Below are 14,479 nucleotides of genomic sequence, written 5' to 3'. Positions count from 1 at the left end.
ATTTTCCAACCGAGTGATTCTGTGATTCTGTTTCTGTAGAATGTGACCTGCAAAAGGTTTATTTAGCTATTAACAAAGGAACTATTGGAAATAAATACTTCAGAGGTTATAAACAAGGCAGCTAATTTGGAAATGTAAGGAAAAAAAATGACAGTTGAACTACATAGAGTTACAAGATTTTTAAAAACATACCCGACACCTAGCTAACGAAGCATACTACTTGCCATCTTGTTCTTTTCTAGAATCTCAAAACAACACGCTCTGAAACTTAACAGGAAGAAAACTATATGGAATTTCAGGCTTCTTGTTAAAAATTCCCTGACTGAAAAGTTTAAAATAAAAATGTGTACTTCTTTTTATTCCCATACTTCTTTTTATTCCTGTCTTCAGTCTTAACTTTTCTCTCTAAAGCAGTTACAGTTTTTTTTGGTGGGGTTTTTTTTTTGGCCTCTGGTGTTTTCCTTTCCTTCTCTTCAGTGAAAGTACATATTTTCTTGTATTATGTGTTTGGACTTTCCAGGTTCAAGTTCTTGGTTCTACAATCAGTATTTTTCCTCAGTTTCTTGTTCTCAAGTAAGAGAAGTACTCAAGTAAGTACTCAAGTAAGCACTAAAAGCTCTCTTCTTTCTCCGCAGAGGAATTTGAAAAATACTGTGATGATATAGCAAATACAGCTGCATGGGGTGGTCAGCTGGAAGTAAGTATTGTATTGATAATTTTTATTTGTGAAATTCTGAAGTGGGTGAATATACTTTTCAGAAAAGGGTTTCTTAAGAAAGAATACCTGAAGGCATAAGGGAACAAACTATTTATGACTATATCAAGAACTTTCTCCTGTGGTTATAAACTGTTTTCCCAAATAAGTAGCTTTTCTGATGGTACACTGCTGTTCTGATGTATTTGATGGCACGCTAATTAAGGAACTCAGTAGTTCTAAATATCATTAGAAAGACTGACAGTGTGAGTAGGGAAGACATTCTAAGGAGAAAGCATTTTATTATGTAGACTTAGATGGTGGCAAAGCTGTCTAGAGCGGAGCAATGTTAGATTTTTGTAATGTAAACCAGAACTTGAGCTTAAGGAAATACATATTTATTTCAGTTTGTCTTATGTCTTATGAAAGAGTAGTTACCAAATTACTCAAGCTAGCCCAATGTTACCTGTGTTGTATAATCAAAACAATGATTAAGGTAAGCTGTTTTCAATTAAAGTTTAAAAGGTTAAAATAATTTTGCTTATTTTAATGAAGTTTATTTTCTAACACTATCTGAAATGTTATGCCTGAACTCGTGTCTGCTAAAACTAAATGCCATGTCTTCCTGTCTGCTCCCTGCATTGGATTTAATCCTGTTACTGAATTATTTTTGTCTTAAAGCTAAGGGCTTTGTCGCACATTTTGCAAACACCTATTGAAGTAGTGCAAATGGATTCCCCTCCCATTATTGTTGGTGAAGAATATTCAGGCAAACCGGTAATACTTGTGTAAGTATTTAATTTTATCCTTTCTTAGAATCAGTGCACTTATTTCTAGAGCAGAGGACTCACCTTTGATTCTCATCTGCTCTTTTATTTTCTGATACGTATCTGGTATTGAAATGCTGCTTGAATAATGGTCTCACAGGCCAGAAATTATGTTTGTGATTGACACATTTAGTATAAAGATAATGTAATCAGAGTTATTAAAATGCTGACAGTCTGAAGTGAGATTCAGTCACTGCTTTATAGAATACCATAAGGTCATTTTACCCATTAGATAATTGCAAAATAATAGTGAAATTAATATAAGATGCAGCAAGAAGCCTTTTTTTTCGTCCTAGAAGTTTGTCAGTCTGTGCCTGGAAGTCACCAGAATTAAAAACTGTCTTTGTTTATATTCTTCTCTTTAATATATTTTCTATGCTAGAAGTTGAATTTATTTAAGCTGTCTTCCAATGCTGTTACTGTTTGACTTGACATATATACTTTTACTTAAATTGAACACTAATTCTCTAACTTGTATTTTTTTAGGTATATGAGACATGCCTATGGATTAGGAGAACATTATAATTCTGTAAAAGTTCTAGCAGAGGCGGCTACAGAATACGGCAGCTAGCATACAAAAGTCATAAATCCACGTGGATAACAGTTGCATCTTGATGTGCTGGGCTCCAGACAGTTCCTAGACAGACTGGAAAGTAAAAACAAATGTAATTAATTGAGAATGAAAAAAAGACGGACATACAGGTTTGACTATAAATCAGAGATGGCTCTTGATTTGAAAATAAAACAAAACAAATTAAAACAAACCAAAACCATACAACGATTTTTTTGAACTTGTTGGTATTAATCATGTTTAGAAGATCTTCTCTAAAACAGTGGCTGCACAAATAAGATTTTTTTTTTTTTAATGGAGCTTCATCCCATGCTACAGTGAAAAAACCAAGTAGTTAATATTTTGGGTAATCTGCGTTTCTGCTGAAGAATTAAGGTTACCTGAATGTTCCTGTTATGTTGTTTCTGGCAGATTTGATGATCATGGAAGAGTTAAGGCATTTTAAATAATTTATTTTATTTTGACGGATGGAATATCCTCTATTTAGTTTTAGCAAGATCTAGCAGTAACACTGTAGTAGGGATCTCCTTTATTTGGGCAGAGAAGAGCTGGAGGTAAATCCAGTAGTAAAATACCTTGCTTGGGTGAAGGAAGTGCATAATTTTTTTGATTTAAAGATTTTCACCTAAGATTTTTACCAGTGTTTCAGGACTTCACTTTTATTTTATTTTACACTTGATAGTAGGAACTGAATACTCAATGCTCTTCCTAGTACTGAATCTGTAGGAGGAGTGTTGTTGTTTATGACTGTACAGCGTAACATTGATGCAAGTTAATTCTGCTGCTCGTCCTTTGTAGTATGTCATCTCTGCATTTTGGTGATACAGAAATCCTACAAAAAGCTCCTCAATGTCCTCACTTCAGGTAGTGATACTTGTCTGAACTCATTTATGGACCTGCTGATCACTTTGTGATCTAAAGTGTGATGTTTTATAAGGCTTAAAACAGCTGATTGCATACAGGTGTAAAAATCATCATCTTGGCTTTTATCAGTAACTTTAAAGGTGATCTGCAGAAGAATTAAGTTTTTCTCTGCGCCTTATGATGCATGGAGACTTGAAAGGTGGGGGTTTTTTAGTATGGCTTGACTTTTTACTTCAGAAATGCAGATTTTTGTCTTTAAGTTGCTGTAAATGTGACTTCAAAATTAGCAGCATACTGAAACCAAAGTTGTAATGCAATTGCTTTTTAACAATAGAAGTGATTTTTTAATTTTTTTTTCTTTTAAGCCTTGGTAAATAACATGAAAATGGTCTGTATTTTAGTGCTGGTTTGGAGAAAAGTGGTTCATGTCCAAGTTTAAACAACTTTGCTCTGATTTGAGGATTGTGAGCTAACTGCCCATCTTTTAGTCCTTCAGTAAAGCTGGGCAGCAGGCTGACATTCCTGGGACTTAGAAAGAAAAATCTATTCTTAAGAAGGAGGAGATAAGTGTCCACTTTATGAATCAGATTATGTCTGATTTAAAGCACTTGGAGGGAGAGAGGGAGGGGAAAAAATAAATTACAGCAGAGGGTTTTGGACAAAATAACTTAAATTATGACTTCTTTAAACTAGTGCCTGCCAGGAAAACAAAGTATTAATGAGATCAGGAGTTATGACATCCTTATTTATCTGATACAATAAACCAAATATGACTGTATTTATAGCAGTTGGTTTACTGTAGAACTTGCTTTACTACTTTGATTATATAAAACAATGTCTTTAATTTCAAACAAAAAAATGGATACAACGGTATGAAAAAAGTGTCTCTTTTCATAATACCTCTATGAATTTAACTAATAATCAAAATTACTCTGTTGCTTAGAATTGATGTGGTATAAAATGCACATGCTGCATTTTACAGATGCTCTGGAAACATTGGTTTATTGGGTTTTCATTCTTGTTTGCTTAACTGTCAGGGAAAAGACGCTGGAATTGTGGAACATCCATACCAACAGTTTGTCTTGTTGAAGATGTTTACAATTTGTATAAAGCAAAGTAATGTTTTAATATAGTGAGTGAAAGATCCTTGCTCATGCTGTAATGGACTTGCCAAAAAGTAATAAATTGGCTTCTTTGTAGCAAATCTTCTTGTGCTCACTCTTTATTTTGTACTTCATTTGTACTTTTGTACAGTATTCTTAAAGCAGAAATCTTCTTTGTTGTTGAAAGCGGTGGGTGCAGAGGAATCTGGAGTGACCGAGCAAGCGGCCTGGGCAATGGCACTGCTGTGGGATAGTGTCATGTAGGGTGAGGTCACGTGGTGCTGAGCTGTTGCCACAGTAACAAGTGGTGGTGCATTTGTTCAGTTCTTCTAACCTGTTGTGTTTACATATATTACGATATTACACCAAAGCCAAGGTGCTGTGAAGAGTGGAATTTGCTTCACAACAGCTTGCCTCAGGGGCAGAATTTTCTTAAAAGGCACTTTTTGCCTCATGTCCATTCTCTGTCCATCCTGTCTCCTTTCCTCACAGGAGTTGTGACAGGCCCTGGGAAAAACAAGGCTGAAATTTTGGATGTATGTGGAGCACATCCTCTGTTCCTATTCTGCCTCCAGGAGAAAGAGGTTGTGGCAGCAGTGTGTAATGCTAGACATATGAAAGTGAAAATTATCGCAGCTAAATGTGTTGGCAGCAGATGATGGTGCCCTTACCCCTCGTGGTTGCTGTCAGGGCTATGTGTTTTGCCCAACTCTCCAACCTGTCTCCTCCACCAGCACTGGTCACCTTGCAGCTTACAGATTCGCTGCTGTGACAGTTGAGGATGCAGAGATAGGCAGCGTCTCTTTTGCGGGAGGTCACAGTGCAGACAAGTCCTGGTTTTATGTTCTGAGAAACCATTGCATAGGTGTGCTGGGTAAGTGACATCTTCAGGGGTGCAGCAGCCTTCATGCCAAAGGAGTGAGTGCTGAATGCCCCAGAGAATACCCCAAAGGCTGCAGTGAGAGTAGACATCCGAATGTCCTATCTGCATCCTTTGGGTAGTCTACAAGACAACACTTGGGGCCATCAATTTTATAAGCCATGGAAGTGCAACAACTTGTTATTTTTAGTCCTTAAGGTACAGCTTGCCCTCCTCTGTCTGCCAGCTGATCTCCTGGGATGTGTTTATGACTGACAAACAGCCCGTGTTGATTGCTTAATCTAGTAAGTAGCTGAGCAGACTTAAAATTAGGATCTGAAATATGAAAGGCATTTTCTGGGCTTTTCTTGGCTCCAGTAAGAACACTAACCCACCAATTCCTGTGTTTTGAGAGACTAGTAAAAACAGCAGATGGGTTATGATTGATCACAAGAAGCATATGGTATATATATTTTTGAAAACAACTAAAATCCTTAGCGATTGCCTCCATATGTTATGAACAGGTATATCATTAAAAAAAAATCCTAATAAGGCTCCATTGAGTTGGGAAAGAGCAAGGGAACAGAAAAGATGGCACAGCAACTAAAGGACCATTTTTCTCTTATCTGTGCGCAGAATGTTAAGCGTACAAAAAGCCAAAAGCAGAGCATGGAAAGTTGTTGCTAACTGTGGATACCTGAATGAAATACCCAAAAGTATCCAGGCTAAGAAAGGTAGGGCGAGAGAAAGTACGAAGGTGAGGGCTAGAACAGCTGTGAGACGGGCCAAGCAGGGAGATGGCAAACTAAGCAGTAACCTGTTCTGCGATGATGAAATACGAGCTGCACCGAGGGGCTGTGTGTTATCCACAGATCTCTTCCTATGCTAAAACATGTTTCTAAAGGGGGATAGAGAAGGTCGATATTTGTAACTTTTACTGCTTTTTCTAGCTCATAATTTTTTTAATATAAAAAATATCAATATATGGCTTTGTACAGATTTTACCTGTGTGTGTCTTTACAGCTCCGGTGCTTCTGAAGAATTAGTCTGTATAACTAGCAGTCTCAACCATTTGGGATTTGGTGAGCTCCCTGAAAGAGTGAGCTGTTTTGTAGCTTCAGTGGCAGCCTTCATCATTGCACTTCCTTCACAGGTTGGTAGAACTGTGGATTACCTCAACAGTGTTTAGAAACTTTAATTTATTTTAATCTCTGATATATTTACCAGTATTTGACATACTGTGTTTTATGTCATAGATTTTTTTTTTTGGCAGTATTTTTTGTCCGCCTGATCTGTTGCTTAAATCTGCTATCCATCTGCTTCTGAACATTTTATTAGACCTTTTGCAGACAACTGCAGACTGAGTGTCAACATGGAGATCTTTGAGAAAACCTACATGGGACAAGAAGCTGGAGAATGTAACGAAGGAATACTTTAAATCCAACTTGGAAAAACTGTGATGTTCAGTAGAAACAATAATTAAAATGTTGTTTAAGGAAAATTACCCTGCTGCTATTACAAACCCTTACATTTTAGTTTTTAGGTGTTAGTTGTGAGAATCAAGTAAAAGTTTTGTTTGTTTTTAATAGAGAAGAAACAGAATGTCCTACCTCTGGTAGTGTACTCTGGTTTCGCAGATTCTGTAACTGCTACAAGAACGGTAGTTTTCCCTGACCTAACAAGTGATATTCCCTGTCTAGACACATCACAAAAATTATGATAAGGGTCTCTTTCTAGTTAGACCATTTAGAGCTGCTAGCATTTCTTGTGAAACATCCTTGATGCTGTGTGTAGGAGTAGTGCGGTTTGGTTTTGTTTGGTTTTTTTTGTTTTTGTTTGTTTTTTATTTTAAAAAGTGTCTTTAATGGTGAAGGGGTTCAGGGGGGACAGGAAGGACACAGATTGCTTTCTAGAATTAGGTGATAGTTGGAGCGAGACATTTGGATACTATGTGGGCCTATTGAGAAAACTGTATTTAAAATCTGTATACCAATAAATCTTCTACAGTGTGCTGCCTTGTCGCACACGGTAGCCCCTTTGGACCACTTCTTAGCTACAGAGTTTTGGCAATGGGATTGTGTGGACTTGCAGACCTAGGACATCACTGGGTATAAAAAGAAATGTGGAGTAGCTTGCGTGACTGGAGCGGTGCACTGGATGGATACAGGCGCTTTGGGAAGGACAGGCTGGGAAGGTAGGGAGGAGAGGGTCAACTCAGCGCTCGGCTGTGGAACAGGCAATAGGGTCTGTTCAAAGCTTATGGATCAGGATCAGAGGGGACATGTTGTAGTGGGTACCTGCTACTCATCAACCAACACATTTTTACTGATTTTGCTAATAGTCATTTTTTCGCTCAGTTTGACTTTCCTGGCCAACTCCAGAGCCTTAACCTAAAAATAAGACAAAACAACTAAATGCAAAAATATTGCTTAGTAAATACATTTGATTATGAGGTTTCCATCAAATCACGTGTATGAAACTCAGTGTCTTTGTTGTGCAAGATTTAATTGTATGTTTTAAGAAGAACATGCAAGATAGCCTATTTGTGCAACAGGTAAGACCAGGTCTCAGTAGAGGCTTTGTTTTATTCTCGCTTACTTCACACAATGTATGGTACATATCACAGTGATGCACATAGCATCGAAGTTTGTCAGATGGACAAATTAGGCTATGAACTTCAAAGACTGGGCTTTCCAAAACTGATAACAAATGTTATGTGGTTTAAGAAGAGTCTTGAAATAGTCTTTATAAATTTCAACTGCATCAGGATGCAACATTTTCCAGAGCAGGCATGATTAGGATATCATATTCAAAAGAAAGGTAATTCCTGAAGTTTCTATAATTAATTTTTAAAGGAAACTTAGTGAAGATCTCTAAAGCCATTTGCCCATCTCTCAGATCTTATTCTTTGTTTCTTACAAAGCACTGACTGACACAAGATCTTTGATTTCACTTATATCAATAGGTTTAAAGAAAATATTTGTAACTCTGACAAGAATACTTCAAAATGATGCAAAATGCACCTTTAGAATGATGAAAAAATGAACCTCCGTCCTGTTGTCTACACAGGTCTCTGCTCTCTTTGTGGATATATTCCTACTAATCAGGTGAGTGAACATCATCAGAAAAAATAGCACAAAAGTACACCAATAGAAAAGATTATCTGAATTTTCTTAAAATGCTTAGTTAGTATTGAAGAATTATTTTAAACAGTTGGGGGTTGAATGACTTCAGTTACAGCAAACAGGATATTTGAATTATTTCATTACTAGTCTTCAAAATGGTACTGATGAGTTGTTTCTGAAGCAGTGCATCATTCTTACGGTGTCATTTCCTTAACCCAAGATCCTGCCTTTATTTCAGCAGAAAACTTTGCCAGAGTTAATGACTCATCAGTTTTGCTACTTCAGCTTATACCAACTGTTATACAAATTAAAAAGCAGTTTAAGGATAAAGAAACAAAGACAAGTGCTCCATGCAGTATGTTAAGTTCATCTTCCTTTGCAAAAAATTTAGGAGCACATAGTCCCCTCGTGCTTCTAATAAATAATCCTCATATTTTAATCAGACATTTAATCCTTATTTGCTCTTCTAGATAAATCTTGCCACTTTAGTGACAGCTTACTGCTAGCTAGAAATTGTCAAACTTGGCTCATTTAAGACCAAAAAGATGATCACAGTATCTGAGATTCACACATAAAAATGTCTTCTTGAGGGATTTTAGATGTACTTTAATTTTGTTATCTGTAAGTGTTTCAGTGCAAATCACAGAGCAATTTCAAAAGTATACTGTCTCAGCAGTGAAACACCTCTTGCATTCAGTTTTTAAAATTAAAGTTGACAAATTGTTTATTAAAGCACTCTACAAATTATTAATATATTGTCAAGAATAAAACTGTCAGTAAATCTTAATTGAAGAGGCTTAAAATTAGAGAAGCAACTTCACTTCTAATTTTGCATATAATACATCTCACAAACATTTGCTTTTGAAATACAGATTACCCATAACTATATCAAGTAACTAAAATTATATTTTTAGTTATGAAACTATATTTCTGCATGTCACTTAGCTGCCCATGGATGTATAAAATATATGGGCATATGAAAAATACATATATTCTATATATTGGGTGCTTTTTTCATTTATTTTCAAAAGTAAAATGATAGGCAAATTTCTGGAGTTAGTGCTGAACACGTCACTGGCACATGATGTTCTGTTCCTTCAGTTAATGGCTTCAAGGATAAGTTTAACCAAGTATTTGAAGGGCTGTACACCAAGATTAGAGATAAGTATTAAATATCCTTTTTATCTCTTAAATATAATAACCTGGTTTTAAAATAGTATAAATAAAAATGTGGAGGTTGGAATGTGGATCTTGAAGTTGGGCAAAAAATTTTTGACAAGGTTATCAGTAGCCTCTATAATACAAGTTATTATAAACCTGAGCAAGTACCTTTCAACAGTTAGTTTGCAAAATGTCAGAATTTGAACACATTTTTCTAAAATGTAGTGCAAAACAGATGAGTAAATATGAAGCATGCTCTTCGTAGAATATCTTAATTTTGAAGAGGTCTCTGTTAGTCCTCTAGACTGACATCCAGCTCCAATGGGCACTAACTTCAGGTAGATCAGATTATTCTGCCTTTCCCTTTGAGCACCATGCTTCTGTATGTGAAAAAAAGGGGAGGAAAGGCTACTGAGACCTCTGTAAATGTGGGCAGAAGTGCTTGTTCTGTGTGGTTGCTTCAGGTCCCTTGTTCCTGTGGCTGAGCTGGTCAAGAGGACCACACTTCTCAGAAGTTCTTTAGCTGAGGATTTCCTCAGTATGTGCTGAATTTTACTGCTGCTTGATGTTCAGCCTCCTAGGTCATAGCAAGGGTTGTTTGGGGTTTGTTTGGGGCTTTCTGCTGACTTTGTCTTTGATTGTTAGAGCCATCTGACAGAGTAGAACAGCTTTAAAGGGATTTCTGGTTATTCGGCCTATTTACAATGCTGGTGTGTTGTTTTCAGTAGGATTAACTCACCTGATGCTTGTTCCTTTAGACGAGTCTTCAACTCCATTCTTATCCTTAGCCATGCATTTCTCCTATGAGCTATCCTACTTAGGACTTTTAAGATAAATCATCTTGTTGGAAAATAGTTCATCATAGCAGTGACAGACTGTATGTAGTCTTTTTCTGCCAGGGACTGTAGCAGTTGTTACTGAAGAGTTTCAGTTGTTTGACTTCAATCCTTGCTTGGGACTCCTGGAGTATACTGCTAGTATACCATGGAGGTTGTAAACACATCCCATGCACAGAGGTCTTCCCACATTTGGACAGATGGTGAGCAATGTACTCTTTGTTTCTCACTTGAATTTCAATTTGTTTCTCGTTTGTGTTTCCAGTCATTTTTTATGGTTGCACCTCCCTCCACTTCAGCAGCCACTGCCCATCTCATTAAAGCATTTTCTACTTGCACCTCATTAAATGAAGGTTGATATAAGACTGGGCTGGACAGCAGTAATGTACTTTGTCACACTGCATTAGCTATCTCACTCATCAGCTGCCTTGTCCTTTTGTAACTCACCCAAAGTCTGTGTCACAGGGTGCCAGTCCTAGCAAATACAGACTGTTTCTGGCAGATTTTAAGTGGTATCAAAAACCTTGCTGTCTATTTGGACCCAAACTGCACCAATTATTACACAGAAATCACTCATTTAATAAGCCTTTCACCTTTTTTGAAAGGACTTCTCCGTCCCAGAGTAGGTAATGAATTCTCTGCATGTGCAGCTCTTACTGCCTCTGCCAGTAAGAGTCCCAACCATATGATGATTTTTTCTTTTAAAATCTGGGCTTCATCCATGAGTATCTGGATTCAGGCCAGGGAGCTAATGTCAAGTTGTTTGCACTAACAACTCTCGATTATTACTCATAATGAAAAGAGTGACTTGGAAATAGCAGGTCCTAAATTCTGTTGCTATCTCCCTCAGCCATCCAGTCCTCAAGACACACTTTCATAGATACTTACTCTCTGTAGCACTGATAGTCCTAACTTTTCCCTAGATCTTCTTAAAGTTAGGGAGTCTGGGGAGTAACTGATTTTTATGTTGGATAATAAAACTTTCAACCCCATATGAGATGATGTAATGCAGTTACAAACTGCTTTTTAAAGGGACTGCAGTAGATATGCCTTATTCCAAATGTGTGTGACTTAAAAGATCCCATTATGGAAAAATAAATGTGGCTTCATAGTCTTAATTACTTTAGCTGACATGTTTAGCTGAGCAGCAATAAAACATACATCATCTTAATATGTGTTGTTAATCTTGCCAATGATTTATACCACACAGGCTAAAATTACCTCACCAGGTTAGATAGAATGAAGTCAGTGAAAGGCAGCGAAGCTTGATAATTAAGCTGGACAAAGTGGCAAGTAGGTTTTTTAATGCCTAATAGATGTTATTTATTTAAGTGCTACAAGATAAAATGAAATTCCTTCTTTTAGCCGTGATTGGTCCTGCTGTAGATGTGTTCAAACAAAACGTATTTCAGTTACTTCATAACAGTAAATACACAGTTTTTAATTTCATTTGGAGAGCTGCATCAGAATGTGCTAAGATTTATGTTAAGAAATACCTTCAGCCTTGAAATTCTGCTGATAACTCATGGAAGCAAAGCAGCAGACAAGAGCACTTCTCTGTTTGTCAGGAGTTTTAAATACATTTCTGTTTCTAGTGCATGGGAGAGGACATTTTTGTTTACGTGTTTTTCTTGCTATCTTTTTTCATCTGAGGAAAGTCAGCGTGGTGGTGACAGGAACCTTGAATCTTTGTAATGAAAGAAAAGTCAAATTGTGTATTCATCTACCTTTTCCACTTGAAGATAGTTATTATTTAGATAAAATGTACAGCATTTATACTTATCAGGGTATTTTCAAGCTCTTCAGCATAAAATGAGATAATTATCTTTCATCAGCCAACAATATTTTTCTTTTCAGTTTGGCCTTTGGGACAGTTTCTGTAGCGACATTGTGCAACACACGCTTGTCAGTTTAAGTTTTTTTAAGCATGCCATAATGGAAATCAAATGAGCAATTTCATTTAAAAAAATAGAAGCAGTCATTCAAACCAAAAATTTGGAAGAAAAGAAAATCCATATGTTTTTAAATTTCTTTGTCGTTGCTGTTTGACATTCTGTAACAACCTGGAGCAATATCTTAATCCAAGATTTCAAACAGAAAACACTTTTCAGTCATGGCTGCACAGTCACTTAAGAGCAGTAGCACTTAGGTTCTGTTTGCCACTGCACACAGGAAAAGACAAATCTCTTCAAAACCAAGGTCTGATTTGATAACCTGTTTGTGGTTACTCTTAGTTTTTGTTTGACACAGTTGTAAAGAATGTGCTCTTACACAACCCTAATTTTTTGAGGCATTGCAAATTAATGGTTGCTCTTTCAATGCTATCAGTTGAACACAGGTGCAACTTTGTTGTATGAGCCACAGATTTGCTATGGTAGATAAGGTCATAAAGGTTAAATGGTTTGTCTGTAGTATGATGAATCGTACAACAGGAAAGAGAATTGGGTTACATGTGGATGTGAGATGAGAAATTGAGATGGAGCTGTAAAGCTCTAGGATACGTTTGGATGTGCAATACTGAGAAACAGAAAATCCTGAACATGTACTGTTCAGCATGGACATAAATTTCTGTGAAAGTAAATGAATTTTAAATTGCCGAAGTATTTGGATTTTATAGCTGTATTGTTTTCCTGGTTCTGGATGATCCTAGATAAGACTTGCAGTATATTTCACTGAAGTACTTAATATTTGGTTGGTTTCTTATACAGCTGTCTAATCAAAGGCCTCACTCTGTTTTATAATTTATAGGTTTATAAAGCATTTTTAACACATCAAATATGAAGTGTGAGTGATGGAAATCAGGGTTGAAGATGGTCTATACCTTGGAAAACTAAATCTCTTAAGAGCCATTTGAAAGTGGAAATGCTCCCAGCCAACAGTAATAGCTGGATTTCACAACAGCTTAAACAACTTCCCAGCTAGATGTTGCTTCTGCTCCCATTTCTGTAGACACAGGTAACATTATACAAAAAAAAAGTGAGAAACTTGAGGATTGATTTACAGCATCTCTATAGTGCTTATTTCATTATTACTGGCAAGCCATCCATTTCATGGAGATAGAGAATTGCTGATGACTTGAGATCATCCAGAGATCATCCAGTGTAACCCCCTGCTCAGGCAAGTGAAAACTCTTGGTATGTTAGCTATGGATAGAAATAGAGTTAGGTTTTTAAACATGTTAAACTAAATGTTGGATAGGGAATAATATTAACAGTACTTTGAATGCTGAAGTGAGCAGTTACTAATCTGCTGGAGCTTGCCAGGAAAGTGAGGCGGAAGCCCACTGCCAGAAGTTAGTGTGGTCTTCCCCTGTTGCTGTCCGTCCTGTCTCTTCAACCTTAGGCTGTTCAGGATTGAGACTGAACACGTATGCATGTTTCAGAATGCAGCATGAGGATTTTCAGGGGTTTGTGAGGATGGAAAAACTTCTAGGATATAGTATTGAAGGAATGTATGCAGAAAAAGGCAGAACTGATGTAACTTTGTCCATACTGCCTTTTGCCCACTTTTTGGAGTGAACCCTCCCCTGAACTTTGCTCAGTTACTTGGAGCAGCCCAAAAGATCCAGAGAGTGAGCAAAAAATGAAGCAGTGAGCAAATACTGAAGCATCCAATGCATAAATTATTTTTTTGGCCCTCAGTTACTTACTGGTGTGGATGTTCTCCATGAAGTCAAATCCCAGTTATTACTGTACTGCTGTACAAAAAATAAATGAATTCTCTTCTTCCTAAATGAAAAATAATCCAAGTCAGTTCTGTGGTCTCAGAAAACATCTGTTTTCTGCAGCAACATTACTGCCCACTCCTCACTCAGTGTTGCATATGACACAGAAGACAACAGTGCTTCCTGTCCTAAGGGTCTTTACATTTAAATACTAGTCTTGAAGACAGTTTGAGTTTAAATTATGCCCTTGAAAGCCTTTGTGCTTTCTAAACCACTGGAAAAAAACCTAATACTCTACTGGATGTTTGACAGAATAAGGATTCAGCGGTATTTGTGGAAAGTAATTTTGAAATACTGGTGTTACAGCTTTTCTTCAAAAAGTGTGTACAGTGTCTCTTCTCAAGAAAATGAAAATAAGCGGAAATGTACAGCTGCTATCTGTAGGGGCAGTGCTGTGCTCCTACCCACTGTGGTCATGGACTGTTGCTGTTGCCATGCCATAGAGCAAGCAAGGAATGCACTCACTAGATCAATCAGATTGCTTTCTTTGGTATTGTTTACAACAATTGTTAATTAGTTTCCTAGGATAGTACCTCACTTGTGGTCAAAATAAAATATACACCAGATGGAGAGAAAATTAATTCTGAAGTAGTAATCTATTCATATACGTAATTATTCCTTGTAACTCTGTAATGGCGGTGTTTTTGGCTGTTTAAACTCCAGCAACAGATAGATCAAGCAGATGACATTCACAGAATCACAGAATCACAGAACG

At 36.9% G+C, this 14,479-nt stretch overlaps 1 protein-coding gene across 1 annotated transcript; it reads left to right on the top strand.

Moving 5' to 3' along the window:
- Positions 1 to 635: 635 nt before the first annotated feature.
- LOC104547569 (OTU domain-containing protein 6B-like) lies at positions 636 to 2,092 on the top strand (the record flags this gene model as incomplete). Its single annotated transcript, XM_010193334.1, has 3 exons — positions 636 to 697; positions 1,376 to 1,482; positions 2,008 to 2,092. Coding segments are annotated over 3 exons (254 nt in total), but the record flags the coding sequence as incomplete, so codon positions are not given.
- Positions 2,093 to 14,479: the final 12,387 nt, after the last annotated feature.

This window comes from Mesitornis unicolor, unplaced genomic scaffold (assembly GCF_000695765.1).
Source record: "Mesitornis unicolor isolate BGI_N332 unplaced genomic scaffold, ASM69576v1 C13683637, whole genome shotgun sequence".
NCBI lineage: Eukaryota > Metazoa > Chordata > Aves > Mesitornithiformes > Mesitornithidae > Mesitornis > Mesitornis unicolor.
The sequence above is the reverse complement of the archived record's forward strand: the minus strand, read 5'-3'. Positions and strand labels throughout refer to the sequence as shown.